Genomic DNA, 17,704 nt, shown 5'->3' on the forward strand with positions numbered 1-17,704 from the left:
TAAGGGTGGAAAGATGGTTAGTTACTTAATTTAGAGAGGCCTATCCATAGACCTATAATAAAGTGCAAGCCCCCGACACTATCACAAGTCTAAACTAAAGTGGACAAAATAACCACTCAGAACTTTTCAAACCCTTGTGTCAGAAGCACAAAGCTACCTCCTTTGGTGGCAGTGCTGGAGGATGTGTTACATACTGCTGAGCAGGTAGAGCTCAGGAGGAGTCTGCAGTACATCTCTGCATCCACCACCTAACTCAAGAGACCACAGATGAAAAGACAGAGCCAGTGTTAAGTTGCCAAGATTAAGTCAAGACAACTTCTGTAGCTGCAGCGTGCAAGAAAGTGATGTGACAGCACCATGACCACCAAATTTTTTGTTTTTCAGGCTTGAAGGGTGAGATTCAGCTGGATGTGATTGCTGGGTAAAGCTGAGCAACACCCAAATTCACTTTTGGCTCTGTCACAAGATGGCTTAGTCAGCCTTCCACCCCTCCTGCAGACCAGCTCGTTTCATTACCCAGCACAATTTTAATTTGAGTTTGTTAGTCAGTGAGCTTGTTTCCATTCAAACACAGTCTATCCACATTAAACTAATGTATTCATTTCTCAGCAAAAATCAGCAGTTTCATTGTTTTGATGTTTATGGCTTATAAACTTTTATTATGAAAATTAAAGGTTAGTCAAGCTCCCTAAATACTTCAAGTCAAACTTTCATGCAGCCATGAAAAAGTAAATAATAATAGATGCAGAACTCTAACTTGAAGTAAATGTTCCAGCTGCATTCTGGCTGAGCTGTCTGCGTAAAACATGAAGCGTGGTTGCAGTGACAGGGGTGATAAATCTGTGATCTTTTTCTGATTACTGCAGACCCATTTCTTCTACCCTCATGCACAGGAAATGACCCTTAATCACCCAATCAGTCCTACTTGATGTTTCAGCACAGAAGACAGTGCTATAGAAATACAAGGACAAGTAGGTACAAACAAGGGTAAGTGAGTTTCTAGTGCTAAATTTCCCTCACCAAAAGAAATGTTTGGCTCATCATGACTAGAACCATGATTCGATAGCGTCCTGCCTAATTTAATATGAAGTTAAGATAATGATAAGGGTAGTAGACAAAGAAACAAACAAACAAGCCCCGCCCCCCCCCCCCCCCCCAACAAAATACGGAACTGTTTCTTTGCTGGTATATAACTCAGTTGCCAAAACAATTCTAAACTTAGCAGAGATGATCTCAGGATGCCGCAGTCTTTTTAATACCGAAAGAAAGAAAAATTGTTAAGCATGTGAGTAGCTTCAGACTAGCAATATCAGAGAAGCTAAATGTGGGACTTCATGTAAAATCTTTTTCCATTTTTATACAGAATTGTAGAGGAATAGTCAGCAACCCAGTATATTAACACATACCACGTGATGCAATGTATTGTATTCTCATCCTCATTAAATATATCTATACCTCAAAACCCTACCCTAAGAGGATGTGTAAAACAAGCATTCAAAAGCTTGTTTTTTAGAAAGACCTATTTCTTGCATACCTTAGAATTCCCATAATGAACCAATTAACCAGTTTTTAATGTCCATGTAATGTATATTGAGTACAAAGCACGTTTTTATTTATTTCTCTATCTGTATGTATATACACATATAAAAGCTGGCTCTGCACTCAATAGACATATGGAAAAAAGGAAGCTAGGTAATTAAAAATTGCATTGTTGTGTGTACATAACATATATATATATATACACGTGCATATATCTATGCTCACATTCATTCATGGATACATATAGATCTAGACATATTTATTATTTCATATGGACAATATAAATTTTTTCAGTTGATGCTGTCTTAGCATGTGTCAGATGTATGTTGGTATAAATGATTTCTTAGATATATGGGTACAAGTGAGATCAGAACTAAGACTACACTGAAAATGCAAAATCACAAAGCAAAAAACATATGCTGGGAACACCCAGCTGCTTATTATTACACCACCACCCCAAGCAGTCTACTAAATGGATGCTATCTACTAAATGGATTTGAGTAAGGCAGCTGTTAGTCTTTTTCTTAAATGGATTGAACTGCAACTTAGGTGCTCGAAGGGAATAATACACTTCAGTTTATCTTAGGCTTCAGACACCTGGAATAAAAACGCTGATGTTACAATTTCTAACAGAAACATGCAGCTTTCTTTTGTTTCTCAGTTCTTGTTATGATGAATAATGTAACCAGAAAACAAGTGAATTTTCCTCTGCAGTAGAGGAAGAGGAATGGCAGGAAGAGGAATGGCAGGAATTACTAAGAAGTTATTACCATAACAGGAGTCTGTGACAGAGCAGGATGCTGCAAAATCTATTTGCAAGAAAGAGTCTTCATTGACAACAATGTCAGTGGTGACAACATAGCGGGTGCTGGCTTTCTCAATGAACACCAGAGCATCCCCAGTAGAGCCACAGACTGGCATCTTTGTTCCACCAGGGTGGAGCAGCCACTTCCTACTATCCAGTGTGGTGAAATCATCTTCCAATACTGTATTGCCAGAGACATTTCCTCCAATAAGAATCTGAAACATTAGGAAAGAAATTGCTATTGAAAAGAAAAGATGTCTAGAAGTCCTCATAAACATATATGTGACATAGCAACCTGAGGGAGGAGGAGATGTACCAGTCTATATGTATTTATTCTGCTGGTCCAAAATGGAAAAATTTACTTAGTAAAGAGCTTAGTCTCTTAGAAGAGAAAGGGGAGTATCTCTTTCCTGTAAAGGAAAGAGATTGGCTCAGCTGCAAAACTCTAAAATTCAGGGAGGTGACCTCCATCCTTGATGAAGTAAAACTGCTCACAAAAATAAGCGTTTGTAGAAACAAAGTGATTGCACTTTCCTAGTGATTGTTCTGCTCTTCTGTAATCTGGTGCACTACTATCAGATTGCACCTGCTGATGGAAGTGGGGAAATAGTCTCTGTTTTGTCATGGACTATAAAACATCGTTTTACTATTCAACAGCAAGCAAGGTAGAATTATTTTTCATTTGTTATTCTGAATTCAGTTTCTGATTGTTCTGAACTAATATAACTACATTCAATGGAGATGTAGAAACAATGAGTATTTTTTCATTTTTAAAAGGAGGGATGGGAAGTAAAATTTTGTAACCACAACATTAAAGGGGCTGGGTTTCGCCTAACAATCTGAACTAACTTCTTTAAAAAAAATAAATATTAAAGCAAACTGTACTTGGACAACCCAATGACACTACTTAGAGAACAATCATTTTAGAAATAAATCATTTGTGATTTATACCAAGTCATACAAAGTAATATAATAATCTTTATAGAAGCAAATCCTAAATAGGAAACTTTATTTTCATACAGATTGGTATTTTTCTATGATTTTTTTTCTATTACATTCTACCAAGCCAATTCCATATCTGGATACATATTGAAGTACGTATATATTAAAGTTTAAAATCAGACTTGCATTTTGCATGGTAAGGCCTCCTGCAATGTGAACCTGAGGCTCTACACATGTGTAAAAGACCTTCCTAGATTCAAAATGGGCAATCAGTGCCCCACGTGGAAATGCTGCATTAAAACCATGAGTTCAGCAAACAGTAATTGTGCTCTAAATATTTTTTTGCAAAGCATTTTTGCTTGTCTCAGTGAAATGGTACATGCCAAAAAAAGGGAGACATTAATACTGAATCCAGTCTAAAATTGTGTTAAAAGAAGCAACTCCCTCAAGGTTTCCTCACCTGGTCGATCACCCAGGGACTGTAGAAATGCCCGTTCTCGGATGGTTGCCACCAGCGAAGCCGAGTGGAGCTCGAACGGGCCTTCAAGGGAATTTCCAGGGCAATGTATCGTCCCACATTGCTGGAGTTACTGAAGAGGAACTCCTGGAGAAGGCTCCATGAGAGGCCCCCGTTGAGTGAATATTGCAGCAGCACAGGCTGGCTCCTGGGGTCAGGTACTCCCTTGCCACATCCCAGTCTCATGAAGAACTGCACAAATCTAACAGGGGGAGCATTTACTGGAAAGATTTATTTTCTACAACATCCTACACAATGAACCAGAGAGACTTGGAGTTTGTCAATTGACTAGCACTGTGATTTCTAGCTGTAAGAGTCCACTTTAGGAGATCTTATGATTTCCTTTCCAAAGCTTCCAGAATATAACTAGACAGACAGGTGGTATGACAAAAATTCATTTTGCCTGTGTGGTAGTTTGCCAGGCATAAGAGGCTGAACAAAGCTGGTCATTTATGTTTTCAGCTTTTGTCTGCATAGCAGATGGTGTTGCAAGTATCAGAAACATAATCCTGGGTGAAATTTTTATCCTCGTATCCCATGAGTACAGATTTTAGTGGCAGAAAAGCAACTGTGCTCTAAGTAGATCATAATTTGCTATGAATTTGCTGAAATGCTTAAATTCAAAATAAGCATCCCAGTTTTCCATTGGCATAAACCAGAGAAAATCTGGACAGGAGAACAAAGCACATTTCACTTTCAGGGATCATTTTGTCCATTTTGTCAGCCTGGGAAATTTGTCTAAATTACACCGTTTAAATGTGCCGGCTTCCCTGAAGCCAGCCCAAGCCACCCAGGGACAGCAGCCTTTCATCCCCCAGTTAATTGGCTTCTCCAAAGCTGCACAATAGACTTGTATCAAACTGCGAAATCCTTCCCGTCAGCCGATGCTCATAAATAGCTCCACTGTGCACTTGGAGTGGAGGGAACCGTGCTGTAATGATATTTACTTATTGGACTTGCAGGAATATTACAAGTATTAATTCATGTTTGCACCACTTTTGCACAGCTTTAGAGTATTTTCTGTTCTAATTATTATTGCATTAGTGCTGCCTGGCTCGTGGTTAAATGAAATGGTGCAAAAGAAGTTTGGCATCAAAAATCTTGTTCTGGTTTGATCTGCAGGTAGATCTGATGGGAGTGCACCACAGAGGTGCTGGGCAGACAAAGCTCCAATAAAACACCAGACCTACAATTCAATTAATTCTAGTCCTGACTGTGACTCACAGTTTCTCTTGCTACTATATATAACTGATTTTGCTATAGATTATATGCACCTCCATGTCCCAGACATAACATATTGCCTGTGCTGTAAAGGAGCACTGGGTACCCTCATGGATCAACATATCAAATGTAATGGATTTGCTTCACTGCTGGCAAGTCTTTCTGCCTCCTCAGATTTACTCCAACATTTGCCACATAATTCAAAGGAAATAAACCCAGGTGACCTTGTCTCTGTTGCATCTGATTTCTGTGCATTGCTATTCTTGCATCTCAGATTTTACTAATGTAGTAATAACCGACTTGAATATAGGTAACAATGTCTAGCAGATAAAAAAATAATTTTAAATATCTCTCTTCTTATCCCAAAGATATTTTGCAAAAGCCTTGAAAAATGGAAATGGAAAAGCAAAGTGTTTTTTGTAAATCTAGTAACACTCAAATGTGTGGATATTCTTCTAGTAATTCAGAATTGAAAGGGATTTGTTCGGCTGTGATACCTAAAATATTCTGTCCCTACTGACATTTCATGTGGTGCAGTTTCAGCCACCAGTATCACCATCAGGGTGATATACTGTCCCTATGTTAAATTCTTTAGCATATAGATGTGATGGCAGTGGACAGTGGATTGCAGAGTCCACTTGATTTCAATCCCCAAGTGCTGAGTGTGGCTTGCAGCACTGACAGACACCACTGCACACCTGTGTTCTTCAGGGGATCTCCCCATAAGGAAAAGGGAATATGACTACTGAGTCTAGCACCCTTAAAAGATACTTGTTCTCATCACTCCTGGCATAAACTGAAACTTGTCCCCAAGTCCTGTGCAGAACTTGGCACATCTGTGTCACAGACAGATCTGCTGTGCTTTGCAGATGGCTGGTAGAGTCAGTCTGGAGATGAAGAAAATCCCACTGCAATTACTTTAGGTTGCTAAAGAGCAGCTCCCAGCAATGCCACTGCAGTGTGCCTTGCTGTTCAGAAAAGAACATACAGTTATTTGTTGATAACTGTTATTTTTCATAAGTATATATACAAGAAATTGAATGTTCAGCTTTGTTTTCCTAAGACAGAAGTAATTTATCTCCATATAACACCTTGAGGTCAATATATGCAAATCCAGCTACAAACAGCCATGGAGAAGAGATAAATGATGGTTCTTTGAACATGAGCAACAAAAAAACCATCATTTAGTCTAATGGAGCAACTTACAAGATCTTTTGTATCTTTTCTTAAACAATCTTTTAGTTTCAGAGTGGTCTAGTAATCAAATTAGTGCTAAGAACTGGGGTTTGTTTTAATCAAAAAACAAAAAAAAAGTTATCTGAAAAAAGTTTTCTATGAGGAATCTTACAAATTACAGGGGTCCTTAAGATTACACATCACTGACGTTTAGCTAAGTGCTGATCTAAAAGCTACAATGATTAGATATTAGGCATTTTTACTGACCATGAGTCTTTACAATTAAACCATTATTTAAAGCTTCAATACCAATGCTGACAGGTAAGAAGTAGATAAAATTCCTGTTAAAATGTTTCCCACAGCACATTAGAGAGGAGTAGGGTATTTAGAGATCAGTGAAAAAAAGTCCTGGAGAAAATTCAGTCTTTCCAAAGTAATAATATAAGAATATCAGCTAAGGCACAGAATAAACTAGAAAACAATGCCTATTTGTTAGCATGCTCACAACTGGGATGGAGTTTAATTCATATTAGGCTAAATTTTTTTAATATGGCTTGCTTAGCATGTCTCACTCATCACATATCTCCTCTGCAGGCTGTAAAGATACAACATAAACTGTAACTACACTAAAATATTTGGTTTTGAATAGCTGGTGACAGCTTGATGGGAATTTCTCAGTGAATTATTGGAAACAAATGTGCACAATAAGAAAAAAACAAGCTTCAGAAATGAAAGAATTATGAGATGACAAATGTAAGAGTTATACTTTCAGCAGATACTCCTGTTTCAGCAGTGGCTCATAATACACCAGACTGTAAGAGAAGCAGAGCATTTCTCATGTGATGGGTTTAGAAACGAAAAATTGCATGAACTACTGAAGGTGTGGCATCAATTCCCAGAGTTCTTATTCAAGGAAAAAACCAACATTTAAATGGCTAATGCTATTAAAGTTCAATTTAAATTTAATTTAACATGGTAACAGTGGTTAAAATGGAGCATTTGCTAGTGTGAGGACCACAGAGTAAGTCAGCTTGATTTACTAGAGAAGTATCACATATGCATTATTCTTCAGTATGCTATTTCCTCAATGAAATCCTGAAAGAACTTTTGAAAAGGGTGTTACCTGGCTTGTGACAAATCTAGGTCTCGAGTCATCAGCATACGTAAACCTTCTTCATTAAAGAAAAGGTTGTTTCCTCCAGACATGATACCACATTTCCTTGACGGCTTTCCACCACTCACAAGGAGGAATCTATCCGACTCCAGCTGACCTGAATACACAGTGAATACATATTTATGATTTACTCTGAAGTACTCCTGCTGCAAAAGTGCTACTTCCAGAGGAAGAGAGATAAATTAAAAATCACACGCTGACTGAGAAATATTCAGTGTTTCCAATACCATGTATTCTAGAAAGCTGATGCAAATCAAAACAAAATAAACAAAATAAACCCAGAAGTATGAAATCTGGGATCTTAGTTTCCAGTTTTTCACCAGGTTTTCCACTTTTCTTCATTTATCTTAAGATAACAACAACATACTCAGGTCTTTAAAGAAACCTTGGGTATCATGTGGTAGCATGCGAGCAAGGGCTGGCAAAATTGAAAATGAACAGCAACACCTATAAAGGGATGAGTTTGGTTCACAGGTGCTGCTTTATGCAAAACATGCTCCTCTTGCCGTGCTTGCTAGCGGGGGAAGCCTCAAGGGGGTTTTCGAGTTGTGTGCGTGGATGCTCTGTGTGCCCAGGCATGCGTGAGGCTTTCAGTTCCCTCCTGCCTTCCCTCTCTTGGGGTCTGCTCAGGCTGCTGAGCACTGGCTCCCACTGCTGAGACACATGGTCTGCTCTGAAACTGTGATTGCTGTAGTAAGGCCAGTCAGATTTCCCTAGTAGTGAGAAACGACACTCCACTATTTGCCTCATGTGCAAATGCTCTGTCTCTGCTAAAGTCAAACTACCATCAAAACAGTTTTCTTCTAAAATTATTTTCTACCTGTAGAGTTTCAGGGAGTTCTGTTTCAATGAAGATTTTGTATTCCAGCATTAACAGTGCATCAGACATTCACAAACCATGCTTGCAGATGGCATCTGAATTACTTGGTTCGTGGGAATACCCCCCAGGTGTAAATTCTAATCAGGAGCATGCAGGGGTGAGGAAGGCTTTGCTGTTTAATCCCTTGAACCCTAGGTTCCACTAAGATGGACAGGCAGTATTCAGATCCCCCTCCCAAAAGAGATACCTTCAAAGTCATCCTTAAGGAAGTCGGAGTTCTTGGTGCTTATTTTGCAGGTTGGCCCGGAGTAGCCGGGGTCGCAGATGCACTTGGTGCCATTGACACAGCTGCCGTGCCCGTTGCACATCTCCTCGCACTGGGGGCCAATGTACACATTGTCAATGGCCCAAGTCACAGGCTGGGATCCAGCAGGGTAGAATCCTTGGTACCACCGGAACCTCGCCAACCTGAAAATGGCATAAAAAGTACCTATTTTAAATAATAGTTCCATCTTTTTTGTATTCCATACATATACCATTATATGCACGTATGTATTATTCTTTCTGTGGGAACTGGCTTGATAAATAGATTAATTCTAGAAACTGACTGCTAGATCTAATTCCTTCAGTACCTCATGCATCTTTATGTTGACAATCAACCCAAGTACTGACAGAAATAAAAATAACATTATTCATTAGTTGTAATCCCAAAACCAAGTGACAGACATAATTTTTCAAGATTTAAAATCCAGCTGTTCTTATCTCCATCATTCATGAAGAAGATGAATGGCCATAGTCTGGTGGATTCTCTTCTGCTTTGGGGTACAGTGGGTCAGACCAGGCCACTTTCACCCTCTCCTGGAGAGTGAGATCCTACTTCATGCTTCCATCCTGCCCCCAGAGAGACCACCTGATAGGGGTGGAATCTCACCCTCAATTACACAGAAAGAAAATGTGATCTGTCATGTCACCAGGTATCCAGCTTGCTTTTGGGCAGCTTAATCTTAAACCAGGCTGATATTGCAAGTTGTTAATTTAAACTATATTCTCCTTTGGGTGCTGTCCTGTCATTTTTAATTCATCTCCTAAGTGCTACTTGCATCAATGCTGCATATGGAAAGGAACAACTGGGGAAGGAGGGAAAACGAATTGAAATGAGGAAAACACTTGAGAGACTAATTTTATTCCCAGTTGAGAAAACGTTTTAAGGGAGGAAGGAAATGAGAAGATTGAGAAGGGAAAAGCACTTAATTGCCTTGCGTGTTTAATGTGTCTTGTTAAAGATATCTAAATTCAGCAGGTGAATCAATTCCACAGGTAATTGTAGCTGACAATTTTTTTTCCTTGATTTTCTAAAAAGAAATATTTATGAGGAGATTTAGGTGACAACTGATAATTAGTGAGTGGGGACACTACTAAGTGTTATGAGAAAGACGCCCAAGAACCAGAGTTCTTCTGGAAGTCAAAATCATCGACTGTAGCTGCTGTAAAGTATTTGAACCTTGATAGTATGCCCCAGCCAAACCATCTTTAGTTATTTTTACCAGAGCCCTCAGAGTGGGATCAGGCTGGAATTACCCTCACTGGCTTCACCTGGCCTTTCCACCTTCAGCTGCAGCACATCAGCCCCAAGAGGGTTGTTAAGCTCCAGTCTGAAGGGTTGAGGGGAGAGGTGGGATAGGTTTATATTTGGTCTCTGGCCTTTACTGGCTTGTTGTTTGGCTTTCCTGGACTAACTTGGCTGCTAATCACTGGATGGGTTTTGTTGCTGTCATCATCTCGATGCTGCTTTCCTGGATCAGGTGCCCCACCTGTTAGAGCCATCAGGAATTCATCAAGAGCTGAAAGGTAAACTGTGCTAAATTGGAAAAGAATTGGGAGAGAAGAAGCTGAAAAACTTTGAAAAAAAGTTGTAAAATGCATAAGTAGAGTAGAATGCATAAGTAGGTAGAATGCATAAGTACTGTGTTATGTAGAAGCTGTAAAAAGTGTAAGTAAGAAAATGTCTAAGTCGAGTGATATGTGTATGTGTAAGTAGTGTAAGTAAGGTATTATGTCAAAGTTGAGAGATGTGTGAACATGGGGGTATTTTAAACAATAAGATGCTTCTGTGTAATCATATTGATTTGTTGATCAGAAGGCATGAGTTCCTGCACGTAGCGTGCCCTGAGGTGAAGGACACAAGTGTGAGGCTGGAGGTGTTACAAGCTCCTCTTGAGAATAGACCTTTGCCCCACATGCTGGATTTTTCTTCCTGATTTGTATCAGCTCCTCCTGTCAGGGTTGCTCCTGGTGAGGGTGAAGCACGACTCATGTCTGAAGCAGAGAGTGAACCACTGGTCTTGCTAAAGTTCTTTTGGGGTTTCTTATCTGGCTCAACAAGCCCTGGACCTTACCTTCAGGATGTAACTGGAATACTAACCATTACTTACAGCAGTCTGTTGATAACATCTATTCATTTCCAAAATTACATATGTAGTGGAAATAACTTCAAAAGTCTTTACTCTCAGTTAAATATAACCACTTGACACTTTGGGGATGAAAAGGCTGGGGGATTGTTTTAGAATTACATGAGTAGACAGGCTTGGAAATTTTTCTTGTTCTTCCAGTGGATTCTGGTGGAGAAATCCCCCCTTCAGCCTTCTGGCCCAAGGATCTAATGCACTGAATGTCCCATATAAGCTACTCTGCATTGCTGGGCTTGTCTGGCTGCTATCAATGGGCTCCTGGCCTGGTGTGTTGGTGAAGGAATAGGAAGGAAGGTAGAAAAACAGGATGGAAGCACTCAGGAACAGAGGACTAAATCAAAATCCTGGAAGGTTTAAATGAGTTAGGAGACTGCACAGTCAAAATTTTCATTTGGAGGGATGCATGGTTAGGTAAAGGGTAAAATAATGCTTTTGCACAAAACCAGGAAGCACAAGTGAGCTGGTGAAAGAGATGGATACCTGTTATGTGCTTGAAATGTTAACTGTCATAAACCAGAAAACTCAAGTTTAATAATTTAAGAAAATGTTTAAATTTTAAACATCCAGTCTTTCCAAACTTGAGTCCTATTTCTTAGAAAGGTCTTTTCATACTTTCAGAGGCACACATGGGCGTCATTTATTTAGTGGAGGACCCACTGACTGCAGTAGTTTCATAAGTACTCAGTGCCATAGCTGCATAGACTCACAAAGTCTCATAGTTACACAGCTCATTTTCATTCATACATGCTACAGTTTAATCATTAATGGTGTGATCTTTTACATAAAGTGAGTTGATGCTAGATGATAGCTATTCCTGAAAAAGTAAACAGTAGTGTTTTTACTTTGAAAAGTTACATATTACTGTACCTGCTACCACATACTCTTATTCTATGCTGTGTTTTCATCCTACTTGATTTGTTTCTCTAAGTTTCTAGTGACTGAAGCAGTTATTTCTTAGAATATTACTAATATAGCTGAGACTGTATTTAAATGAGACCATTTCCTCATACTGAAGTAGAATCAAGCTTATACTAGCTCACATTTTACTGCATTTTCTAATGAAGCTCAAATTTCATGCAAAAATATCATCAGTGAATTTAAATGGCTGATGCAGTTCTGTGAAGAACACTCGAAGCACTCTATGAACAGTCAGTTTTGCATTAATTTCACCAAGCAACTCTCTTCTATTAAACTGTCACTAATTAAATATATAGGTAATAGGAAATTGCCTGTGGTTATTCTACATCAGCATTAGGCACAATATGATTTGGGGAATCACCTGAACAGTAGCTAACATTCAGGGCAAAAAGCAGAGGAAAAATCGGTCCTCCGGTCTGCTCTAGTGCTGCAATCCTTATGTACCACTCTTGTGCTGGAATGAAATTTTGGGTGAAAAACAGAAATAAAAGCAAAGCAACAAGCAGCTGGGCAGGAACAGAAGCTGGACACTTACCCACAGAGGTGCAGTTTTCCAAAGTGAATGACCTCTCTTCTCCAGCCCTGGGTAGTGCCTGCGTAGTAAGTGCTGCTTGGGTGATGCTCAGTGGAGCAGAGGGAGCTGAGGTGGCTGCTGCTGCTGTAGCACAAGGGGAGCAGCAGGTGCCAGGTGGCCCCCAGGTCTCGTGAGAACTCCAGCTTCACTGGGTCAGCAGAGGAGCTGTCTGTGGTGCAGCCAATATTGATCTGGGGACCAAGGCATCAAACACAGAAGGTGACACAGGGCAGGCTGTGGGACCCCCAGCCATTCTTCACCTTAGTCAGCCTCCCCCATTTGGTACTGTATTTATTTAGTCCAGGAAAATGGTGACTTGGGAACCTATTTAACAACAGGGATGATGCACTCAGGACACACATGAACAGGAACTCTTGCATGTTGCCCTCCTGTCCATGAGTATATCACACTACGGCTTATGATAACATGAACATGATAAGAAATCCCCAACAACTTCTAGCTAGAGAAAACTGTCAAGTTAATTGGTCAAATCCCAAAGTAGAGCTGCTAACATTGCTGGAGAAAATGCACCAGCTCTTGCAGTCCTCTGGCAGGTACTGAAGTAACCACAGCATCAAAAAATCTGCATTATTAAAAGCAGAAATATACAAACAAAAAGTGCAAACACTAACTTTTGGTTAATGCTGAGCTACACTATGGTCCTCTTTTATGTTACATTTTAAAAAAGGAAGCTTATCAGCTCAATATGTTCAGCTTTCGCACTCACTACCTATTCGTCCATGTATAATGGCAAAGCCCTAGAACATCACAGCTGGATTGGATTTAGATTCAACATCACCAAAACTTAGTTTGTCAGTGTCAGGCTTCTCAGGGTGTGCTTACAAGATTCCTGATAAAAAGAACAGTAGAAAAGGCAGAAAACTTAAATGAAACTAGTTCTACTACTGAAAAAATACAAAATGTTTAATAGAGAATCTGAGACCTCTTAAGATGCATTTTCTGCATACAACCAGTGCAGATTAGTCTGCTTTTCTTTTACACTGATATGTAGATGTTCTTATAATTTCAAATTGCTTTTGTAAAAGAATTATTTCCTTCACAGAATGACTCTCTTATAAAATAAGATGTACTGTACTTACCGTGCAACAAATAAAAAGTCATTGCTGATGAAACATAAGGCCTGTATTAGAACTATGTAATATTTTGATATTCCTATGTCTTTGTAGCAAAAATAAGTGTCTTTCTATCATGCTGTTCTGTTAAAAAAAACTATTTCTAAAACACATTACTTAGAAATGTGCATGAATGTTGAAAGTATCCTACATTGAGTTTCCTTCATCACTCTTCAGTGCACATGAGTCCCATCAACCTACATTTGACTAGAAGGGTTGTCTACTCATCTGGAAGCTTAGATAGATGCTTGACCCAATATAGGTTTTGACTCTTGAGACACAGAGAGAAACTCTACTGCATTATGCATAACTCCTTCATTTACACTAATGTTCTTAAAAAGTGAGCTGAAAATGATGTTCTTACCACATATGGAAGTAAACATGTAGATTTTGAGTTAATGCTCTGAAGGCTTATGAATATCTTAAAGTGACCTCAAACATTTTTGTTGTACAGGCTGTAATCTATATTTTAAAACAGAAAATGGTTTACATTCAATAATTTATGAATTAGTTGCATGACAAATTGAAGTGTGCATGAGTACACAACTAAACCTAATTTTCTTGGAAAACCCTGAGTATCATTCTAGTAATTTTTATAAACTTGTATCATTTGCTGATTATTATGTACCTCATATTAATGCCACAACATGCTACATTGTTGTTAAAAGCAGTCTGGAACCGTGGCATGGCAATTTACATGCTAGATTCTTTTCCAGTTTCTTACTGACAATACAATGACCTCTCTAAACTAAAAAATACTGGGCTAACTAGTTACTGCTAACTATAGCTGCCCTAGCCAATGCAGAGTTTATATTCTAGGATAAATCAGAGAGTTTAGTTTATACTCTGTGTTGTCACTGGGGTACCTGTTTCCACTGACTATATGAGAAACACAAAAATATGCTCCTTATTCATGAGCTTTTGTTAACTCCTTAAGATGGGACGACTTCAGGCCATGATAGCCAAAAACCAGCCTCATCTAGAGCATCTATGATGTGGGCAGAAGAAAAAGGAAAGCAGAAACTTGTCTCTCTGAGATAGTACCACAGTGCAGTTCAGCCAGCAGGCAGAAAAAAATTATTTTCTACTGTCACAGGTGAAGTAGCTCTCCACTGGTCAGCCTGTGAAAATGCTGCACTCTTACCTGGAGCAGGCTGTGAAGTGGCCATTTGGCCCCCTCATTATATTTTGCTCGTCCTCTTTCCTGCCAGTGGTGACTCTCCAATGCACAGGACATGGACTTTAATGCTATTAGTGCAAGTGTATAGGCATGAACAAAGTAGTAATTTAGGTAAGAAAGTAGAAGACTTTGAGGCAGAAATTTCCCTTATCTGTGCATTAAAAGCATCATGACACATTCACATGAGGGAGAGTCATGTCAAATCAATTAGAGTCTCTACTTGGCAATCAGAACAGCTAGGCAAATATGCCAGAGCAGAACGTGGAAGGACATGAAGAAAAAGGCAAAAACTTTCTGAGGACAAGTACCTCAAATTGTATGATAGTATTTTCATTTACACTCAGGTCCCTTGTGGTAATGGAGTGCTCTCCAACTTCATTTGAAACAAATACCATAGCTGAATCTTCTTCCCTGTAAATAAAGGAAAGGAGTGTTTAGACTCTGTTTACAAAGTCACTTCTTTCTACTGCATTGCTGAGAGAATCTTACGGAGCTCTTTTAGATGAATATGGGCAATAAAGCCCAATGTTTCCACCAGGATAGAAAAACCAGTTGTCTTCTTTAGGACCAAAGTCAAAGGTATCCAAAAGGATAATGGGATTCTTCAGGTTATTTCCATCAATAATGAAGTCATCAATAATCCAGATTTCTTCTTTTTTGCCTACAAAGAAAATGGAAATATTCCTACTAAGACCTAATACTATTATTATTATTAGAGAGCATTACAGCAGCCAGTATTTACAGATTATGTGAAGAAGATGCTAAAAGTGTGGGTTCACTATTTTCACTTCCCATGAAAATAGTCCCCATACTGCTCTGCAGCCTGACCCTATGGAATTAACTTTTATTCCCTTAAATTTATAGAAGTCATAGCAAAACTAAGAGTGGAAAGCAATGGCTGTTGAACAATTATCTTCTATTTAAATCACATTTACTTTGAAATTCTGTCATTGTTTTATTCAATTAAGAATCATCTAAATGAGCAGCTGCTACAGAGTCCAAGCAGCCTGAAAGTGCAATTTCATTCTATGTCCTTGTACTCAGCAGCTTGTATTTGCCTGGGAGGAGTTCTTCCATAGAGATGGAAGCTCTGAAACTCGTTCTCTCCAATGGATTATGTATTCATATACATCAGAAAATTGGTATTCTCAAACTGAAGAGGAAAGATTAAATTGACAGATATTATGTGTAACATTTTTTCACTTATCTTAAAGTGTTGGAGTTGATCAGAGAAAAGTTTATGTAATTGATTTTGGCAGGACACGTCAGAAGAATGAACTGAAACTGGATTGTCAGGACCAGATTTGAATTTGGTTGGTTTTTTTTGTTAAGGTTGTGCTAAGAATTTGCCTACCTGGAATAAACTGTTACTGAATTGCCACGTCTAAATGATTGCTGGAATTCTTTAGAGCTGTTAGTGTCAGTTTTTGCTAGGAAATGTGCTCACAGTAACTGAGAGCAGAGGAGAGCTTCCTTCAGCTGGCACATCTCCTGTAATCAGGAGGAATGAGCTGTGTTCCTCTTGTGGTTTTCCAGTCCTTTACAATTTAATCAAAAGATTAACTGCTCACTACATACTCTTTCTAAATGGGTTTTTAATGCCTAGTTAATTCTGAGTAAGGTAGACCCAGTTCCCATTTACACTTGGGACACTTTTGTATAATTGGAGCATCCTAATGGGGCCTCAGTGTAAGTGAGAATCAGGTCCATTAAAAATAATGAGAAGAACCTGAGTGAAGCTAACTTTATTGATGTTGCTTGATCTCCCACTCCCTCCAGGGCCAAAGCTGATGGTTTTCTGCACACAATCCAGGGATATCAGGTGAAGGTACTTCACTTTAAGTCATTCAACTGCTTTATAAGAACAGTAAACATAATCCTGCAGTAATTCTAATTGAAGGAGTTCAAACACAAACCCCCCATGATTTAAAAGTCTCTGTAATTGTTCAGTTCAAAAAATCTACTCTCTTAGAGATACTGAGCTGTGCAAGAATGGACCTGGATTCCCAGAGGTGTCTCTTCCTTACCATTGTTGTAAGGTTGCCAGAGCCTGAACCGCGTTGTGTTGCTTTGGGCTGCATAGGGCAGTGGAACGTTGATAAAGAGGACATCTGTAGTCTGGGTGAAGTAAAACTCATCTATCAGGTGCCAAGTGATGCCACCATTGACAGAGTATTGCAGCAGGATGGAATGAGACCTCTCGGGTGTGCCTGGAGAAGAAAGGACATGGATTTATGTTCATTAAAATCCAGTAAGTTCAAAAATGCCTCTTCAATTAGAAATAAAATTATGTTGCTCTGACATCTATTACAAAGTATGGGCTTCCTTTAACAACAACTTAAGCTGTTGAGATGTTATGCACCTATTGTACACATACATCTTCCTGTGCTTTCCCTTGCTTGTCTGTCTGCAAAATGCAAATGAAATAGGGCCTAAATGTGCATTACTGTTCATTCTACATATGATCACAGATAATTACTTAGATGAGAAGCTATCTCAGTGTTACACTTTTTTAGATTAGAACAAACCTGTTCCTTCTACTACAGACATATTCCAGTAATGCAACATTTATTTGCTTGTTTTGTCCAGGTACCAGATATTATCATTACCATTGGTAGCACCCACAGATAAAGACACAGTCCCTATCCTCAGAGATGTATAGTCTATGGCTCTCACTGCAGACACTGGGATGAGAATATTTATGCCCAGAAATAACATAATTGATGGAAAGCACTGAGGATCTTTATCAGCATGTTTTAACAACAGCAAAGCAATATTCTGTGCTTTGAGCTGGGCCTAAAAGTCAGCAGAACTGACAGTAAAATTTGCATTTTCTAACTACCAGCTCCTCCTATTTTTTTTACTTTGAGCTTTAAAGAGTAGAAAAACAAAAGCTCTTTATAGCCCTAACTATTAACACATGCTAATTAGAACCCAGCACTCACACTTGATGCTGGTTACCGTTCACAAGCTCAGCCCTCAGCATGTATTTGGTCAGTGCTGTCCATGAATACCAGTGTCCAAGGTATCTCTGAACTGAGGTCTCACTCAGACAGATTTATACTCTCTGCTCCCTTCATAGTGTGGCACAGTGATAGCATATCCCCAAAAACCCAGTCAGGAACCAGCAGAAGAAAAGGACTAAGGGACAGTTTCTTCATCCCTTACTCACTGTGCAAGCTTCTCCCTTGTTCTGTTCTTAAATTAACCACACTTGCTGAAACCAAAGTGCCTGAT

General features: G+C 39.1%; 1 protein-coding gene across 2 annotated transcripts in view; it reads right to left on the bottom strand.

Moving 5' to 3' along the window:
- The window catches only part of RELN (reelin), a 274,888-nt gene that overhangs the window by 29,657 nt on the left and 227,527 nt on the right, over positions 1 to 17,704 (bottom strand). For both annotated transcript variants that reach the window (XM_039570742.1, XM_039570743.1), the window contains exons 38-45: positions 16,495 to 16,677; positions 14,957 to 15,128; positions 14,776 to 14,878; positions 12,116 to 12,345; positions 8,442 to 8,662; positions 7,324 to 7,471; positions 3,747 to 4,005; positions 2,310 to 2,559 (exon numbers count right to left, since the gene is read on the bottom strand). In XM_039570742.1, coding sequence (XP_039426676.1) covers positions 2,310 to 2,559; positions 3,747 to 4,005; positions 7,324 to 7,471; positions 8,442 to 8,662; positions 12,116 to 12,345; positions 14,776 to 14,878; positions 14,957 to 15,128; positions 16,495 to 16,677 — 1,566 coding nt within the window. The remainder of the gene's footprint in view (positions 1 to 2,309; positions 2,560 to 3,746; positions 4,006 to 7,323; positions 7,472 to 8,441; positions 8,663 to 12,115; positions 12,346 to 14,775; positions 14,879 to 14,956; positions 15,129 to 16,494; positions 16,678 to 17,704) is intronic.

The sequence above is a fragment of the Corvus cornix genome, chromosome 1A (genome assembly GCF_000738735.6).
Source record: "Corvus cornix cornix isolate S_Up_H32 chromosome 1A, ASM73873v5, whole genome shotgun sequence".
Classification (NCBI taxonomy): domain Eukaryota; kingdom Metazoa; phylum Chordata; class Aves; order Passeriformes; family Corvidae; genus Corvus; species Corvus cornix.